General features: G+C 45.8%; 1 protein-coding gene across 12 annotated transcripts in view; it reads right to left on the bottom strand.

Moving 5' to 3' along the window:
- Positions 1–16,664, bottom strand: part of TSPAN4 (tetraspanin 4) — a 2,368,794-nt gene that overhangs the window by 98,691 nt on the left and 2,253,439 nt on the right. For all 12 annotated transcript variants that reach the window (XM_069223123.1, XM_069223119.1, XM_069223121.1 and 9 more), the window contains one exon: positions 12,521–12,622. In XM_069223123.1, the coding sequence (XP_069079224.1) occupies positions 12,521–12,622 (102 nt within the window). The remainder of the gene's footprint in view (positions 1–12,520; positions 12,623–16,664) is intronic.

The raw sequence follows: 16,664 nt of genomic DNA, 5'->3' as shown, positions 1-16,664 counted from the left end.
ATGAACATTTGCTAATTATTCCACCTGTATATGTACAAAAGCCAGTTTTGCAGTAATAACCCACATTTGGACTGCAAGGCCGAACACCCGCAGGTTTATCATGAAGCTCTGAATGCGACCAAACATTTCTTTATGAGTCTCAGTCTGCTGACTTACGCAAGAAATGTGGCTTAAAATCAGTGCCTCTCTCTCCTCAGCTTCCGTAATCCCAGACCTGTGCCACATCCAGGGAAATGCATCAGAGATTGACACATTTGTAGACCATTGTTGCTTTGTTCAGATTGAGGTTCTCTTTTTAGCATTTGCAGCTTGCTGCACGGTGAAGGGGCGGGGTGTATGATTTCGGTAGGGGAGAAATAGACATTAAATAAAAATAAAAAAAATTACCTGCTTTGCTGCCATGCTGCGCCGCCTTCTTCCTGGTCACAGGAGGCACAAACTTCCAGCCTGCCCTGCAGCCATCCCAACGCTGCATGAAAACAGCATTAGGATTGGCTGGCACACCCTGGCTTGGAACACCCAGGCAAACTAAGAGCCTGTGACTACTCTCTCCAGCCCGGCAACACAGTGCCAGGCTGGAGAGAGCACAGTGTGCATGTGTGTTTGGCCGGCCTGAGACGTCTGGCGAAATATACATGCGCCCTGAGGGAGAGTGCTGTGCACCCCCCCCTTGTCCCTGTCATCCCCAATTTGGTTCGTTGTTAATGGTTTATAGTGGCTGCTGCTGGCGGGGGCGGGTGACACTCCTCCACCATAGTGGAGGAGCCACTGCTGCCTTTTAGTACCCGATGTTCCATGCCAGGCTGTTATCGCTCCCAAAGACTTTGGCTTAATTTGAAGATCAGCAGGCTCACTTCAGGCCATGCTGGGAGAGTCAATGAGATCATGAAACTCCAGGGCAGGGCTCAGGTTCAATTCACGATGGACATTTCACATTGAGATTCCAATAACCCCCAATCAGGGACTCCAATAAAGGGGAGGTGGGGTAGTACCTGCCGGTTGTATACCACAGACATTTCCTCTATGGTCAGTGGTCATCAAAGAAGTGTCATGACGCTGGAAGCCATCCTTGCGTTCTGTCAGTTTTCCTCTGGTTACTCAACAGCTACTAGAAGACTGGAAGTGATAAGAGAGGAACACATGGCACACAGGATCGTCATGGGAGGCTCTTTAGTGCACTTTGGCAAATCCAAGTCCATGCTGCAGAGGCAGAACTGACAGAATCTCTGTCATAATGTAATACATCACCTCTCCACATATTTCTTGGAGATACGTGTGGTAGCCTCAGCGTTAAAGGTTTTCACATTATCTTCCTGCAGCACTCGGGGTTCTCAAGAGACCCCATTTTGTTTTTCTTCATTGACTGTACCTCCATCTATTACCTGGCTTTATTAATCTCAAAATATGACCCCCCCCCACCTCATATTTAGACAGAAAGTCTTCACCAGTGATGTTTATAGTAGTTATGTAAACTTCTTTGGTGCTGTTATTTCTAACTGTTCCTGTTCATTATTACTCTTGATGACTCCCCAGAACACCACCACTTTCTTTGGGAACTTTCAAGTGATATTCAACCATAACAGGTACTACTGGTCATGGCCTTCTTGTGAGCCTGCCGCCAATGTGGACCCCTCCTTTGTTTTCCAGGCTCAGCAGAGAAGCTGAGATGAGAAGCTGCACTGATAAAGAGCAGCAGTGGCATAAACAATGCAAGCAGCTGTAGCAATGGCGACCATGTGCTTGCTAGCTCCCTGACCCTTTCATGGTAGCCTCATGCGAGATGTGGGATCAAGGGAATTGGTTGTTGCTGGGGAAACCCACAGTGCTGTCAAGTACTGTGCAATTCCATGAACTCAGAAGGACTGCTAGGACACTAGGACAGCATGGCACTGATGTGCATGTGAGATACATCACTATCCCACAAAGATACAGCAGAAGCTCCTGAACCATCATGCGTTTCCAGCCAAAAAAGCCAGCGAGAAGGACACTATTTCTAAATTACTGGGTCGCATAAGAGGCATAAGTGGAGTGCTGGACAAAAATGCAAAAGGGTCCAGGCGACACAGATATGGCTATGTTATGTTAAAAAAATTCTAAAGCGCTCGGATACCCCAAAAGGGGTAGAGTCCAACACAGATCGGGGAGGATGAGAGGGTCGGTGAGGAATCTGTGGCTAGATAGAGTCCCTACTAGAAAGAGCAATACCGGAGGTAAGTAACCTGTCCTTCTGAAAGAGAATTCTAGCCGCACATTTCTCACCTTGTGAATAAATACCAAAGCAAAACCTATTTGGAGGTGGGTCTGTGAGTACACTCAAAACAGGAACATTTGTAAGACTGAGTAGGCAAAATGCCCCTGTTTACAAACCTGAATGCCCAGGCACTAGTGCTTCATGTACATATGGAAGGACACCCACGTAGCCACCTGGCAGGTGTCTAAGACAAGAGTTCTGTGTACTAATGTAGTGGTGGCATATTTGGCCCTCGTGGAGTGGGTGTGCAAGCAGTCTTGAGACTGCTTCTCTGCCAGTGCATAGTATATCTTATTGCAGAGTATGACCCAGCGCAAGATGGTATGCTTATGCACTGTCTTGCCTTTTTGTGCTCTGGCGAACCCCACAAAAAGCTGATCATCCAGCCGGTGGTGTTTGGTATGATCTTTTGTGGTCCAAGTGATGAAGTCTCTCCTCCTCCTCAGAAGGATGAGATAGAGCATAGAATGGCAGCGGGATGATGGGTTGACTGACATGAAATAGTGTTGCAACCTTCAGTAGAAAGGAGGCTGTAGTTAAAAGAACCAGCTTATTGGGGAAGAAAGGGGTGTATGGTGGATGAACACAGAGGCTGAAGTTCACTCATGCACCATGCAGAGGTTATGGCAATCAGGAACACAGTTTTAATTATTAGTAGCCGCAAAGGAGAGCTGTGGAGCAGCTCAAATGGAGTAAACGTTAGGTAAATATGGACAAGATTAACCCCTTTGCTGCCAGGCCTTTTCCCCCCAGGTACCAGGCCTTGTTTTGGCTATTTGGGACAGTTCGTGCTCAGGCCCTCATAACTTTTTGCCCACATAAGCTACCCATGCCAAATGTGCATCCTTTTTTCCAACATCCTAGGAATTCTGCAGGTACCCAGAGTTTGTGGGCTCCCCTGGAGGAGAACAAGAAATTAGCCAAAATACAGAAACATTTTTGTTTTGTTTTTTAAATGGGAAAAAGAGCTGCAGAAGAAGGCTTGTGTTTTTTCCCCTGAAAATGGCATCAACAAAGGGTTTGCGATGCTGAAGTCACCATCTTCCCAGCTTTCAGGAACAGACAGACTTGAATCAGAAAACCAAATTTTTCAACACAATTTTGGCACTTTACTGGGCCGTACCCCATTTTAACTATTTTTTGTGTTTTTAGCCTCCTTCCATTTAGTGACAGAAATGGGTGTGAAACCAATGATGGATCCCAGACAGCTAAACATTTATGAAAAGTATACACAATTCTGAATTTAGCAAGTGTTAATTTGTGTAGATCCTACAAGGTTTTCCTACAGAAAACAACAGCTGAAATAAAGAAATATTGAAATTTAGAGTGAAAGAAACAGCCATTTTTTTCCACGTTTTACTTTGTGCCTTTTTCCTGCGATATCAGATTTTCACAATCAATATACCATTACGTCTGCTGAACTCTTCTGGTTGTGAGGATATATAGGGCTTGTAGGTTCATCAAGAACCCTAAGTACCCAGAGCTAATAAATGAGCTGCACCTTGCAATGGGTTTCCATTGTATACCGGGTATACAGCAATTCATTTGGTGAAATATAAAGAGTGAAGAGTAGGTATCAAGGAAACCTTTATATTTCCAAAATGGGCACAAGATAAGGTGTTATTAACAGTGGTTATTTGTATATCTCTGAATTCTTGGGCCCCCATACTAGCATGTGAATTACAGGGCATTTCTCAAATAGATGTGTTTTTTTGCACAGTCTTACATTTGGAAGGAAAAAATGTAGAGAAAGACAAGGGGCAATAACACTTGTTCTGCTATTCTATGTTCCCCCAGGCCTCCCAATACAAATGGTACCTCACTTGTGTGGGTAGGCCTAGTGTCCATGACAGGAAGCGCAACATGGACACATCACATTTTTACATTGAAATCTGACGTGTTTTTTGCAAAGTGCCTAGCTGTGGATTTTGGTCTCTAGCTCAGACTGGTCCCTAGTGGTTTCTGTCCCCCTTGGGGGCAGATCGGTCTAATTAAAATAGGCTGATCAGGCAAAAAATATTTTGCCCCCAGGTGAGCGACTCTTGCCTAAGGGGTCGCTCACCTCCTGTAAAAAAAAAAAAAAAAAAAAAAAATTGTAAACAATCCCTGCCGTCTAGAGGTTTCTGCCCCCCGGGGGCAGATCGGCCTAATTACAGTAGGCCGAGCTGGCTTTAAGAAACATTTCCCCCCTGGGGAGAGGCCCTTGCCAAAGGGGCTTCTCTCCTTATGCATAAATATACAAATAAAAAAAATTCCTTGGTTTATAGTGGGCATTTCTGTAGCCCGAACGCTTCATGATCGGGCTGCAGAAATGCTCAGAGAAATCAAAGGAACAGAAAGGCCTTTCCTTTCGTTTGATGCTTCTCCCGCCCCCAGCCCCTGATCGGAAAGAGAAATTAAAGCATTTCTCTTTCTGATCTGTGGGAGGCAACCTCTGATGATGCACCATTGCGCGCTGACGTCATCTGACATCACAGGGGGGTGGGGAGGGTCAGGGATGGAAGAGGAAGCGATTCCCCTCCATTCCTAATGGGGGCTGTGGGTGGGAGACCCACAGGTGGAGCGCCAGTGCTCCCCGTGGGCCAGGTGTAGGACGCGCTGGTCTCGTCCCCGGCACACGGGAACCGAGGACGAGGCCACCTTGCCCCATGCACCCGTGGGTTAAGGCCACTTGGGGCATGACAAAGGGAGAAAATGGAAATGTGCTGAAGCCTTTAATAAATCATATAAAAACTGGTGATCAAAAAAGAAGGGCGATCAGGCAACTGTAAGAAGGCTGAGAGAGCAGAAAGATAACCCTTAACTGTGCTCAGAGCAAGGCCTTGCCAGTCTAGAGACATAACAAATAACAAAACATCAGACAGTTTGGCTGGGACGGGGTCAAACTGATGACTGCCTCACCAAATTACAAATTTGCCTCAACAACAGGTATATACAGTTTTTGTCAAGGGAAGCTGGCTGCCAGGATCACATCAGTCACCTCTGAGGGAAGGTAAAGGTGTACAGCTGTTTCTGCTCAATCTCCCCACATGAAGGTGAAGGTTGCGAAGGCCTAGGTGCAGAACCCTGCCCTGTTGCTGCAACAGCTGGTCCTCCCCGAGGAACAGCCTAATCGGAAGACATATGCTGAAGCCCAGGAGTTGTGGATACCAAACTCTCCATGCTCAATTCTGAGCCCATAGGATGACCTGGTCGGTTCTTTCTTATCTTCTTGAGAAATCGGGGGAGGAGTGGTATTGGTGGGAAGACATACAGGACTCCCAAGTTCCACTCGAGGCAGAATGCGTCTTTGAGCGAGACTCCTCGGAAAGTCCAATGCACAGAAGTGCTGACATTGCACGTTTTCCAACAAATTGACCCAAGGTTCTACCCATTAGCGGAAGAGACCTTGCGCCACCTCTGGGTGAATTTGCAACTGATCCACTAGGAAGTGATGGCTGGCTCATCCACCCTGGCATTTAATAATCCCACCAGGAGGTACACTATCTGTAAGATTCCTTAGTGGTCTGCCATTTCCAGAGATGCAAGGCCTCCTGGCACAGGGGTTGTGGCTCCACCCCACCCTGTTTGCTGCAGTGCCAAATGACAGGCGTGTTGTCCATGAGCACCTTCACCAGCCTCCCTTTGATGGATGGCACCAAGGCTTTCAGCACCAAGCAGATGTTCCTTAGCTCCAGTAGACTGATGTGGAGCTGGGACTCCACCAGAGACCTCTGATATCCACCTCTCCCAGATGGCCACCACATCCCAGCAGTGGTGTATTGGTCACCACTGTCAGCTCTGGGTGGGGAAGAGAGAGAGGTGTGTGCTGACCCAGTAGTGGTTCAGCAACCACCACTGCAGACCCGTTGCAGTTTCCTCTAAAATCTGAACATAGTCAAAGAGGTCCACTTGATTTTGGGCCCACAGGGACATCAGATTCCACCGCAGAGCCTACATATGCCACCTGGCATGCTTGGCCAGCAAGATGCAGGAGGTCCTGGCATCCTCAGAGTTAATCCCAATGAAAACCAGGATGAGCCTGAAAGTTTAGTATCATAGCCTGAATGTCCTGGACCCTCTTTCTTGGGGGTAAGGCATGAAACTGGACCATATCCAGAATGGCTTGGATAAAGGGGAGCGCCTGAGAAGGAGTCAGGTTTGACTTTACATGTTTATATTAAACCCCATAGGTGACAAGAGGTTTGCCATAGTCTGGAAGTGTTTGTCGTCTGCCTGGGATGAGTCCACCTTCAACAGCATTCGTTGAGGTAGGTAAAGCCTGACACCCCTGACCTCTGAAGGTATGCTGCCACCACCACCATCACTTTTGTGAGCACCCAATGGGCATTGAGGAGACAAAAGGGGAGCACAACAAACTGAAAATGCTTGTCACCCACCACAAACCTCAGACAGCACCAATTGGCCAGCAGGACAGGAATATGGAAATAGGTGTTTTGCAGATCTCATGACACAATCCAATCTCCTGGATCAAGGGTAGACAGGACCTAGGCCACGGTGAGCATTTTCAACTTCTCCTTACAGAAGAAGATACTGAAAGGGCGCAGGTCTAGAATAGGCTGAAGACCTCCGTCCTTGGTCATCAGAAAGTACCAAGGATACTAACCACGCCCTACTTCTGGCACCGGCACCCACTCAACAGCCCCTTTGGCCGCAAAATGGATAGATGGTCCTCTGTCAGTCGCTGGGGTGACAGTGGGATTTGAGGCGGGGAAGAAATACAGGGTAAGAGATAACCTTGTTGGGTAATTTACAGTACCCACCTTTTCACTGTGATCTCTTGTCAACCCGGATAGAATTGTTAGATTCTGCATCCCACAGGGTGACTCTGACCCAGTGAGGGTACACTAAAGAGGGTTGACGGGTAGGGCAGCTGGGGGGTGGTAGTCTGAGCGGCATGCTGACCTTGGCCGTGGGGGGTGGGCACCATGGCTTTTCCTGCGAAACTGCTGGGTTACCTGCTGGGGAGGGACAGGCTGTTGGTAAGGAATGCCTCATTCAAAGACACGAAAGGAATGCTATAAGTGCTGGCAAGGCTAGGTACAAAGAGCTTGGGAGCAAGGTATTTCCCTACTCTTCTTCAAGCGTTCAAGGGCAGAATCAGTCTTGTGCCCAAACAGGTGAGTTCCATTTTATGGCATGTCCATCAGGGAGGCCGAGACATCACTCGAGAACACAGAAGAATGCAGCCACGTATGGCGATGAATGGCAGCACTGGTGTCAATAGCCCACTATATTGAATTGGTAGTGCTGAAGCCACAAAGAATTGTGGCCTGTGATAAAACAGGGCAAAGGTCTTTGGGAACACCTGGAAGGACTTGCCCCACCAAGTCCCAAAGGGCCTGAGTGTAGTGGCCTAGCAAGCAGGAAGGATTAACGGATTGTAGGGCCAAACTGGCGGTTGAGAAGAGGCATTTACTGAATGACCCCACTTGGTTTGATTCCCTATCACGGGGAATGGTAGGAAAATTGTTAGGGTTGATCTGACTTGTAGAGGGCAGCACCACAAGGCTCTTGTGCGAAAGGTGCTGCGAAAAGAAAGCAGGGTCACACGGAGCAGGGCAATGGCATGTGTCAATTTTCTGGTTAACCAGAGGGCTTCAAAAAATCTTTGCAGAAGCCCCTCGTAGCGTCATAGTCTAGGCCTTACTAAAAAATTGGTGAGGCTCAGAAGCAGTCTGGCCAGCTTTCAGGACTTCTGTCGGGACATTGGTTTTCACCTCCACAGTGGGAAGCTGGAGGTCAAGAACTTTGGCTGCCTTACGCATAACCATGGCGTAGGATGAAGATTCTTCCATGACAGGGCCAGAAGGGGAGAAAAGGGCTGACTCTGGGGAAGTGTCTAGCCCACTAGCAGCCTGCATGTCATTATACAATTGTCATTGGCATAGGGCTGGGCTAACTCATCACCTTGGTCAGGATCATTGTCAGAGTCTGTACCAAAAAGAGAAATACTGTTGCCAGCCTGGCCGTACCATGAGTACAGAAACTTTGGTCAGATTTGGTTGGGATGTTGGTTGAATTCCGTCCGGCGTTGAGTCAGAAAGAACAATCAGGCCACCTCTTCAGACGGCAAAGTCGGCATCAGCATCAATGTATCTGGGCATGGCTTGGATATGGGTGCTAGTGTCAGTGTCAGTACCGGAGCTGAAGGTGGAAGTGGCTCAGGGGCTTCAGTGGGGGCTGAGTGTGAGCCTGCTGGCAGTAATTCAGGTGGTAGGCCTCTCATCTCCCTGGGGCCCTGAGGCATGCCAGAGTAGAGATTTGAGGGGCCAGAGCTCAGCTCAGTGAAACTCATCAACTTGGCTCGCCATGGTTGAAGGCCCTGGAAAATCAGGTTGTGCCAGAACTAGCCACAGAATTGGCTCTGAAGTCAGACAGATTTAGGAGCAAGAATGGGACCACTGGTGCCACCCACATACTTCATCAGGGGAAGGGGAATGGTGCAAAGAAGTGGAACTCCACTTTGACTTCTTATCTTTCTCGTGCCTACCTGAGGATTTGAAGTGCGACAAAGACTGGCCTCAAAAGCGACTCTATTGAGTCCATATATGGGAGAGGGACCGGGAACAAGCTTTCAACTTGGAGCAAGACTTGGAGCAGTTCCGATTGTGCGTTTTCTCATGCTTCACAATGTAGAGTTTTGCCTTGTCTTCCCTGATGACGGTCTCTGCAGGTCATAGAGTTGTGGCTTAACCCCAGACACCACAGGCAAACTTGGTAAGGATCTGTCACACACATCTATTTGCAGAAGTCCTTGCAGGACTTGAAAACTGTCGACTTACGGGGTGAAATCTTTTGCACAGTGTTGAAAATTTGAAAGAAAAATGTCTGACAAAAAGTAGTCTCTGAGAAGCTCCAAATCTGAGCCTAGAAGCACATAGAAAGAAAGGAACTGATGCCAACATGCAGGAGTGGCACCTTTGTAGTGCTGCATGTCACTTTCTGAGCAGAAGAGTATTAGTGCGGGCCTGCGGAGGTACTACAAAACAAAAAGTCCAGATCCAGTCTGATTCCTGTAGAAAATTCACAAAGATGAATCTGCACCTAGAAGTCACTGTCAGAAAGATTGTGACAAACCTGCTATCCCTCTTTACCTTCAGGAGGGCTGTATAGGAACTGGAAGAAGGTGAACTTACCAATGCACCATATTCACTGAAGCAATGGAGCAGCCGGTCCTTCTGTGATCACTTGTGACTTGCTGTGGTGCATGTGTAGCAGGTGCAGTAGCTTCAGGATCTATGATTGCATCCTGCAGCTGTTCTGTGGATCCAGCTAAGAAAGACCTTTCCAACAAGAGGTCCCAGATGCTGTTTCCCTCTTTAAGGGATTAAAGTTGTTCAAACGTCAGACCAAAAGATCTGCAAAAGAAGAGAAGTTTCTCTATACATAGTCGGCTTTGCTCCTAGAAGGTACTACCTGGAGCAACTCAGAATAATCCTCTATGTTGTAGTCAAGAAATCCATTTGAGGATTGAGAGATTTGTGTGTTGATAAAATCTTACTCCAGTCAAACCCATAGGCCCCTTCTACCACTGTGCTATTCAGTAATTAGATTTGCAGCTAATTTCTGACCTTTGCATTCTGTTGCTTGCTAGAGATGGGTATTGTATACCAATTCACACCCTTTCACTGGGAAAGGACTGTTTCTGGACACCGACTCCATATAGTCTAGACAAGCAAGCAGCACTGCAAGGTGGGGTTCAAACCCTCCTGGAAAATACGGCATGGCCTTCAGCATTCACTGCTTAAACCGCCTTTTCCAGGATGCATTGGGGAGGACTGGAAAAGACCTTTAGCCAGTGTGTGACTCCGCCCCTTGGCAATTTATACACAAGCTCCTGCCCCTTCGGGGAGCTGATGATCGATTTCCGGAGCCAGTAGTCTGCCCCTGAGTGCTGTTTAGCACCTATCCACCGACACTAAGCAGCAAGTCGTGGTCCACCCAGTGCGATCATTGTCCTCCTGAAGAGTTCACAAAAGCAAAAACATTGGTGTCCAGGGCTAACAGCACTGTCTGCAATTCAACACTCAAACAACCACAAGAAAAAATTGTAAGGTACGGGCTGCCTTGCAAAAGGATTTACCATGATGGACTGGGACAGATTTGTGACCATTGGGCGACTCCACCTATTAGCAATAGACTTCAGCCTTATTCAGACACGTCACTCCAATATAGTTAACAATAAATACACTGTAGAATTAATTAGTAACAGCAAGATTACTGCGTATTAAGTTGTTCCATTTCAAGCACAAATTTACAAAAAATGCTGTCTGTGACAAAAAATCTATATAAATCTTCGATCCTGTGCATTGACTCATTGTTAAAATGTAATTTTGAAACTTTTGAAACATGCATGACCATGCTGCTTGTGACAAAAACCTTCATCAGATCCTGATGTCTGGGTAATTCCTTGAACAAATCAAGTATTTCCTTTTAAGCCAAACCACTGGAGAAAGTAGCGGTACAAAAACTAGATGAGTTCATAGAACACCAGTGCTTGTTAGACCCATGATAAGCGTGATATAGACCTGGTTAAGGTATGACACCCATACTAGCAGCTGCATTCAGTGACCTTCTTGCAGTGGCTGATGTTGAACGTTTTGAAACCCTAGTCATTCTGGACCATTTTTCTGCTTTCTGCACCATCAAGCATGACATCTTATAGTACCTTCCTGGTGGAGGCACTCAGGACATAGCCCTCAGGTAGATTTCCTCTTGTCTATCTAAATGCAACTAGACAGCCTTCCTTCAGGAGTTACTGTGGACATTAGTTACTTTTACCTTTTACCTATGGAATTCAACAGGGCTTGAAACTTTCTCCGAAATTCTTAATGAGTACATCCAGTCACTATCTTGCTAAAGAATTGATCTTACAGCATAATGTGCAACACATTATGCAGTAAGATCTATTCTGCCATTCTTCACCTCAACCTCATGTAAACTATGATCTTTTTGAGATGGCTGTTGGCTCTTCAGCACCTTCTTGAGCAGATTACATGAAGCTTAAATAACCAAAGAAGGAAGTAGGTGTGGTGGGTAAAACAACCACCTCACTCTCCCAGGGTTTTGTCCAGTGCACCTGAGATTTGTCAAAACCGGGACAAAAGGAGGTACATCTTGGAGTGCTGTTGGATTGAAAGCTCTTTATGATGTCCTAATTAACCAGGGTGGCAAAGACTGATTGCTCGTTGGTGTGGGCTTCCTGAGTGTGTAACATAAACTATGCTGGGTCTGAAATATCTTGCAGATAGTCTCCCACCAAGGCCACATTGATTCAATTGCATGTGATCTCCATTGACTTTCTCTCCACAACAGGGTGATATTCATAGATCAGAGACCCGTACATCATTCCATAGCACATGCCTGAATGATACACTTTAACATGACAAGCCTACTAGGGCATTACACTCAATATGTCTAACTACATTCTATCCATGGGGTGTTTGAAAATTAGAACTGGGTGTTGTCTTCTGGCAATTCAAACATCAGTGCTATGGAATACCAGTCCAATTCACCGTTTGAGGATTTGGAATGATCATAACTGGTGTTAGTGCAATGTGCAAGCACATGTAATATAGTTTAACATAACTTAACTCACTGGAGTCCTCTTTTCAATAAAATCAGCTAATCACCAGCACTCTAACCCGATTCTCATTCAACTATTTTGAACTTATTTTTCGACTATTGGTTGCATACTTAGGTTGCCTGGTTTGTTTCTTGAGTTTCTTCGACTAGCTATGCTGAGGGGTTTGCTGAAATCTAACTATCGAAAATCAGTCATTGTCCAGTAACACAAGTGAATTGTCACTTATTTAGGAAGACTCAATCACAGCATCTGAAATATCATTGCGGCCATCGCACCTCTTTGTAAGTAAAATGCATTCATTTTTCTGTATCTTGCGTGGCCTGTCCAATAGTGAAATAAAACCAATTGCATTGCTTTATGTGGCTGGTATCAACGTAGCACAAAATTCCGTTTGCACGTGCTGTATTCATTGGCCAACCACTCAATTCAGGCACTCTGTGACCTATGGCTTGGGAGGGTTTGAACAGCCAGTTCAGCTGCTAGCAGTCTAAAGTGCGTAAGAAGGATTACGGTGTACCAGACAGACGCAATGCCTCCTTGTCCGTGAACTACTAGGAAATAACTATGCATAACAATGATTGGGAATGGGGGTTAAACACTTGAGATGGAGTCAAAGAACTGGACAAGATTGGAGAAACTGGTAAACAAAGAACATTGAATATGACATCTTGTTGACTTACATCTGTTTGAATGATGCTCCATGCATTGGTCAGGCCAACGTTGCCCTCTGTGCCATACAAATGAAGGCCCTTCTTCAAGTCTCTCTGGGCGTACATATCAATCTAAAAATGGAGACAAATGAAAGCAAATTACATTTTGCCCGGCAATAACATGCTGATGACAACCCTTATCTAAAAAGTAGCATGAGCTGGGTTATGGAAAGAGGGACCCTTGAAATGATACTATGTAGATGAGAATGGTGATCTTAAATATAGTTGTATGAGATGGAGACATACACATTTCCGGATTACAGCAGGAAAGGAGTTCGACTGAGTGTGCTTTATGTTTGACTAGGTCACCACTAACCATCATTTTTGCTGCAGATGCACCGTAATTGCCCAACACCTGTCAACCCTATCCTGTTGTGTAGATTATTAATTGCTCCAGCAGCAGCTAGTGTGAAAGCGCTATATTCGACACTACATTGATGGCCGATCTCTGGCAGCTCCAGAAGACTCTCACTGGAGAGGGTTTCCATTGAGCAGTGTGCAGATCCCTGCCTGCCCCTAATGACCCTTTGGTGCAAGAGGAGGCATTTCCCGCAAGGCTCCTGCAAGCAAGTCACATGCAGGTTCTCAAGACCCACTGAAGGATGTGTCAAAATGCCTTGCGAGGACCCGAGCATTCATTACCAAACCTACATAGGGAATTCACACTGTACCTCTTGTATTATAGTTGTAGGATTTTATTTCAATTTTTTTTGTAATCTATAAGCTCTCCCCGGGTGTCTCAGAGCTACTTTCTGCGAATGCATCACGTATTTCAGTATCAATTCCTCCTATTTATTTATGTATTTATTTATTTTTCTTGTTATTGTGGTTTCCGTAGCTCAAACATGTTCATGGAGATCAAAGCGCTTTACAAGGGGTTAGAGTTGAGTGTCATATAACAATAAGGCACTCTAAACAATTCAGCATGATAATAGTACCCAAGTGCAAGCAGCAGGCGTTTCACAGTGTATATAAAAAGTAGTGATAGAGGTTCAGGTGTCTTTGAAATAGCAGGATCTTGAGCTCTTTTTAGGGTCGAGCCTGCGTAGGATGCGCTTGCGCATGCGTATCGTTTGCGAGATGCTGTAGTAGTTAGAAAAGGGCTCGGAGCCCCGCCCCTGTCACGTCAGTGTCTTTCATTGGTTCGTGGGCTTGCCTTTTAAAATCTGCTTGCTTTCATTAGTGAAAGGCATGCATTCGTCATGCCTCTTCCGGTGGTTAGCCCTCCTCGAGCTCAGCGACCAAGTACTGAAAACATACGAAGCTCGCTGTTTTCAGTCCTGTTTGTGGACTACTTTTTCTCTTTTTTCACAGCGCAATCTCGCTTGTTTAGCAGCGCGATCGCGCTCGTTTTTTTTCCCCTCAATGAGGCAACAAAAGTCCGGTTGAGAGTTTACAACTGCTAATAGCTCTAACTCGTAGAAATGCGAGACCCGTTGCATTGCAAATACTTGTTTAAAAGCTGCAAGGCAGGGGCCATTCATGGAGCAGGTGGAAGTGAATCCCAGACCCTTGTTGCACTGCTGGAGAAGATCTGCTTCACACATCGCTTTTGTTTTAATGTGGGACTCAACACGTGACCTGCCAAGCCCTGTGCATCACGTTTCAGAGCTACGGACTTGTTCAACACGGTCAGGTAGCCCCGGATGAAGGTTCAGTTCAGCATCTTGCTTATAGCAGCCACTTGATGATCTCAGACCCATCTTTTGGAAATATTATGTGCAACTTATTTTTATTTGATGCGAGCATAAGTAAGCTAATGTGTGTTCAAGATTTATATACCTTTTATTTCATTCTACTTTATTACTGTCTATCTTATAAAAAGATAATCGAAATATCTGAGCAGAAAAGTACGTTTGGTAATAGATTAATGTTTACTCTTTCAATTTACAGCCAGATTGGTATCAGGAAAATCCTCTCCCTGTTCTTAGCTGGCGTCTTTTCTGCAAACAGCATACCAAATTGAACACGAAGGGAAAATGTTGTAGACCACAATGTGCCATCTTTAAATAGGATAAGAAATTGAACAGAAAGTAACACCCACAGCTCATTTATAGTCTCCAAACATGAAACATGTATTCTTATACTTTCAACCAATAATGTGAGCAAAGCCAAAATAATAAAGAAAAGATGGTTAAAAAAAAAACATGTGAAAAGCTTCTAGACCTTAAAACGCACATAGTCAGTTAATTCAGGGGACCGGAGCCGAAGACTGGATAAAATATCTGGACATCTAGTCAGATTCACTAGGCCACCTTTGCCCTTTAAGTCTCGTTCAATAAAACCATTAGGACTTGATTTAGAGTTTGATGCACAGGGTTCTCTGACCACCAAGATCTCAGCCTACCCACCCAATTTTGAGTTAGGTGGACCAATAGAGGAGGAAGGTTTAAGCTGATAGAGTACTTTTTACTGCTTTGGCATAAACCTTCCTCTGATGGTCTGAAGGAGTATGGGCCATTGGAAGTAAGCCACCCACCCTAGTTCCACTGGTCAGTCGGATGGCTTTTTGTTTTTACTGTCTGTCACCACTAGGAATATGCCTGAAAGAGACAGTAAACATAAAAATATTACTACCACACCATGACAAAAAAATCCATGGTGGTTGGTCTGTTAGTTTTTACCGCTATGATAGCAGTTCATACAGACCTATAGAGTTCATCTCAGGGCCGCCAGTGAACGGTATACTTGGTGGGTGGTTAAAGGCAGGGTAGTGGGTGTAAAATCTTCCAGTACCCTGACTGCCTTTACTCCAGTCAATGAATTCTAAACTGGATACAAAGGGCCTGATTAGGAGTTTGGCGTACGGTTTGAACCATTTGCTGAACTTCTGACGGAGAGGTGCCACACTGGCTACCTCCCCGCCGGACCCATTACGAGTTTCCCGCTGGGCTAGCTGGAGGAAACCAAGGTTTCCGCCCACCATCCCAGCAGGAAACTGGCAGCAGCATTGTCGCCAGCTGGTAACCGACCTGGTGGCAATGCTGCTGCCTCAGGGAGCACCAACACCCTCGCAGTGTTCACTGTCTGCATAGCAGACAGTGAACACTGCGAGGGTGCTGGGCGGTGAGACCCCTGCACTGCCCATGCCAGGTGCATGGGCAGTGTAGAGGTCCCCCTTTGGCCCCCTGCACCTGTTCCCCACCAGCCTTTTCATGGTGGTAAAGCCGCCATGAAAAGGTTGGCGGAGAACAAGGTCGCAATCAGCAGGGCGCCGCTGCATGCAGCGCCACCCTGGCTGATTACGACCTCTGCGACCCCCAGCCCATCGGGATCATGGATCCTGGTGGTGATGGTGGTACCCTGACGGTCCAACCGCTAGGGTATTATTGTGGAGGTCGGACCGCCACAGCAGCGGCAGTCCTGACCGCCACCACGAGGCTGGCGGTCTTAAGACCACCAGCCGCGTAATGAGGCCCATAGTGATCAAGAAGTAATTGTATATGCCCCGTCGCCCCTAAAATCTATTTTCTATTACCCATAGCTTACATTTTTGCTCATTATTACTTATTAATTTATTTTTTATGTCTCTTTGTGATGCAAACATGTATTTTTTCTATTTTCATCTATTTAGCAATTTGTCATCTGAATGTTTCACATTATATTATGGATATGAATTGCTAGAGATAGCGAACAGAAAAAAGAATGTGTTTATTAATAGTTCTTTAGGCTGCTTTCATGTACATCTACACTTCGTGCAATGCAGGGAAAACGTTTGCGGTGGGATTATTTGAATTGTGCACAAAGCACGTCATATTATCCTAGTAATCACAATTCATAGAAAACATTTGAAGTAAAAGAACAACGTACATTTGGCGCATACCAATAACACATGCTATGTAGCTGCAATCGATGATTTTGTGTTAAATGTAAATGTACGAACACCATGATAATACTTTTCTGTGCACCTGATTTTTGGCCCCCGGAGAAAACTAGTTTGTGTAAAACGTTGTATTGCATTTTAATTCCCTTTCTGCCCCTGGCGAAGCACTAAGGTTCTTGTGGCGGGTAGTACCTACCCTCGAACCCAAGGTTAGTGGTTAATCCAGTGGTTATAGTTGGTCACTGAGACGTGCATTGTGACATGCAGTGTAACTGAAACTTGTTTGAAGTC

The sequence above is a fragment of the Pleurodeles waltl genome, chromosome 3_1 (genome assembly GCF_031143425.1).
Source record: "Pleurodeles waltl isolate 20211129_DDA chromosome 3_1, aPleWal1.hap1.20221129, whole genome shotgun sequence".
Taxonomy (NCBI): domain Eukaryota; kingdom Metazoa; phylum Chordata; class Amphibia; order Caudata; family Salamandridae; genus Pleurodeles; species Pleurodeles waltl.
The sequence above is the reverse complement of the archived record's forward strand: the minus strand, read 5'-3'. Positions and strand labels throughout refer to the sequence as shown.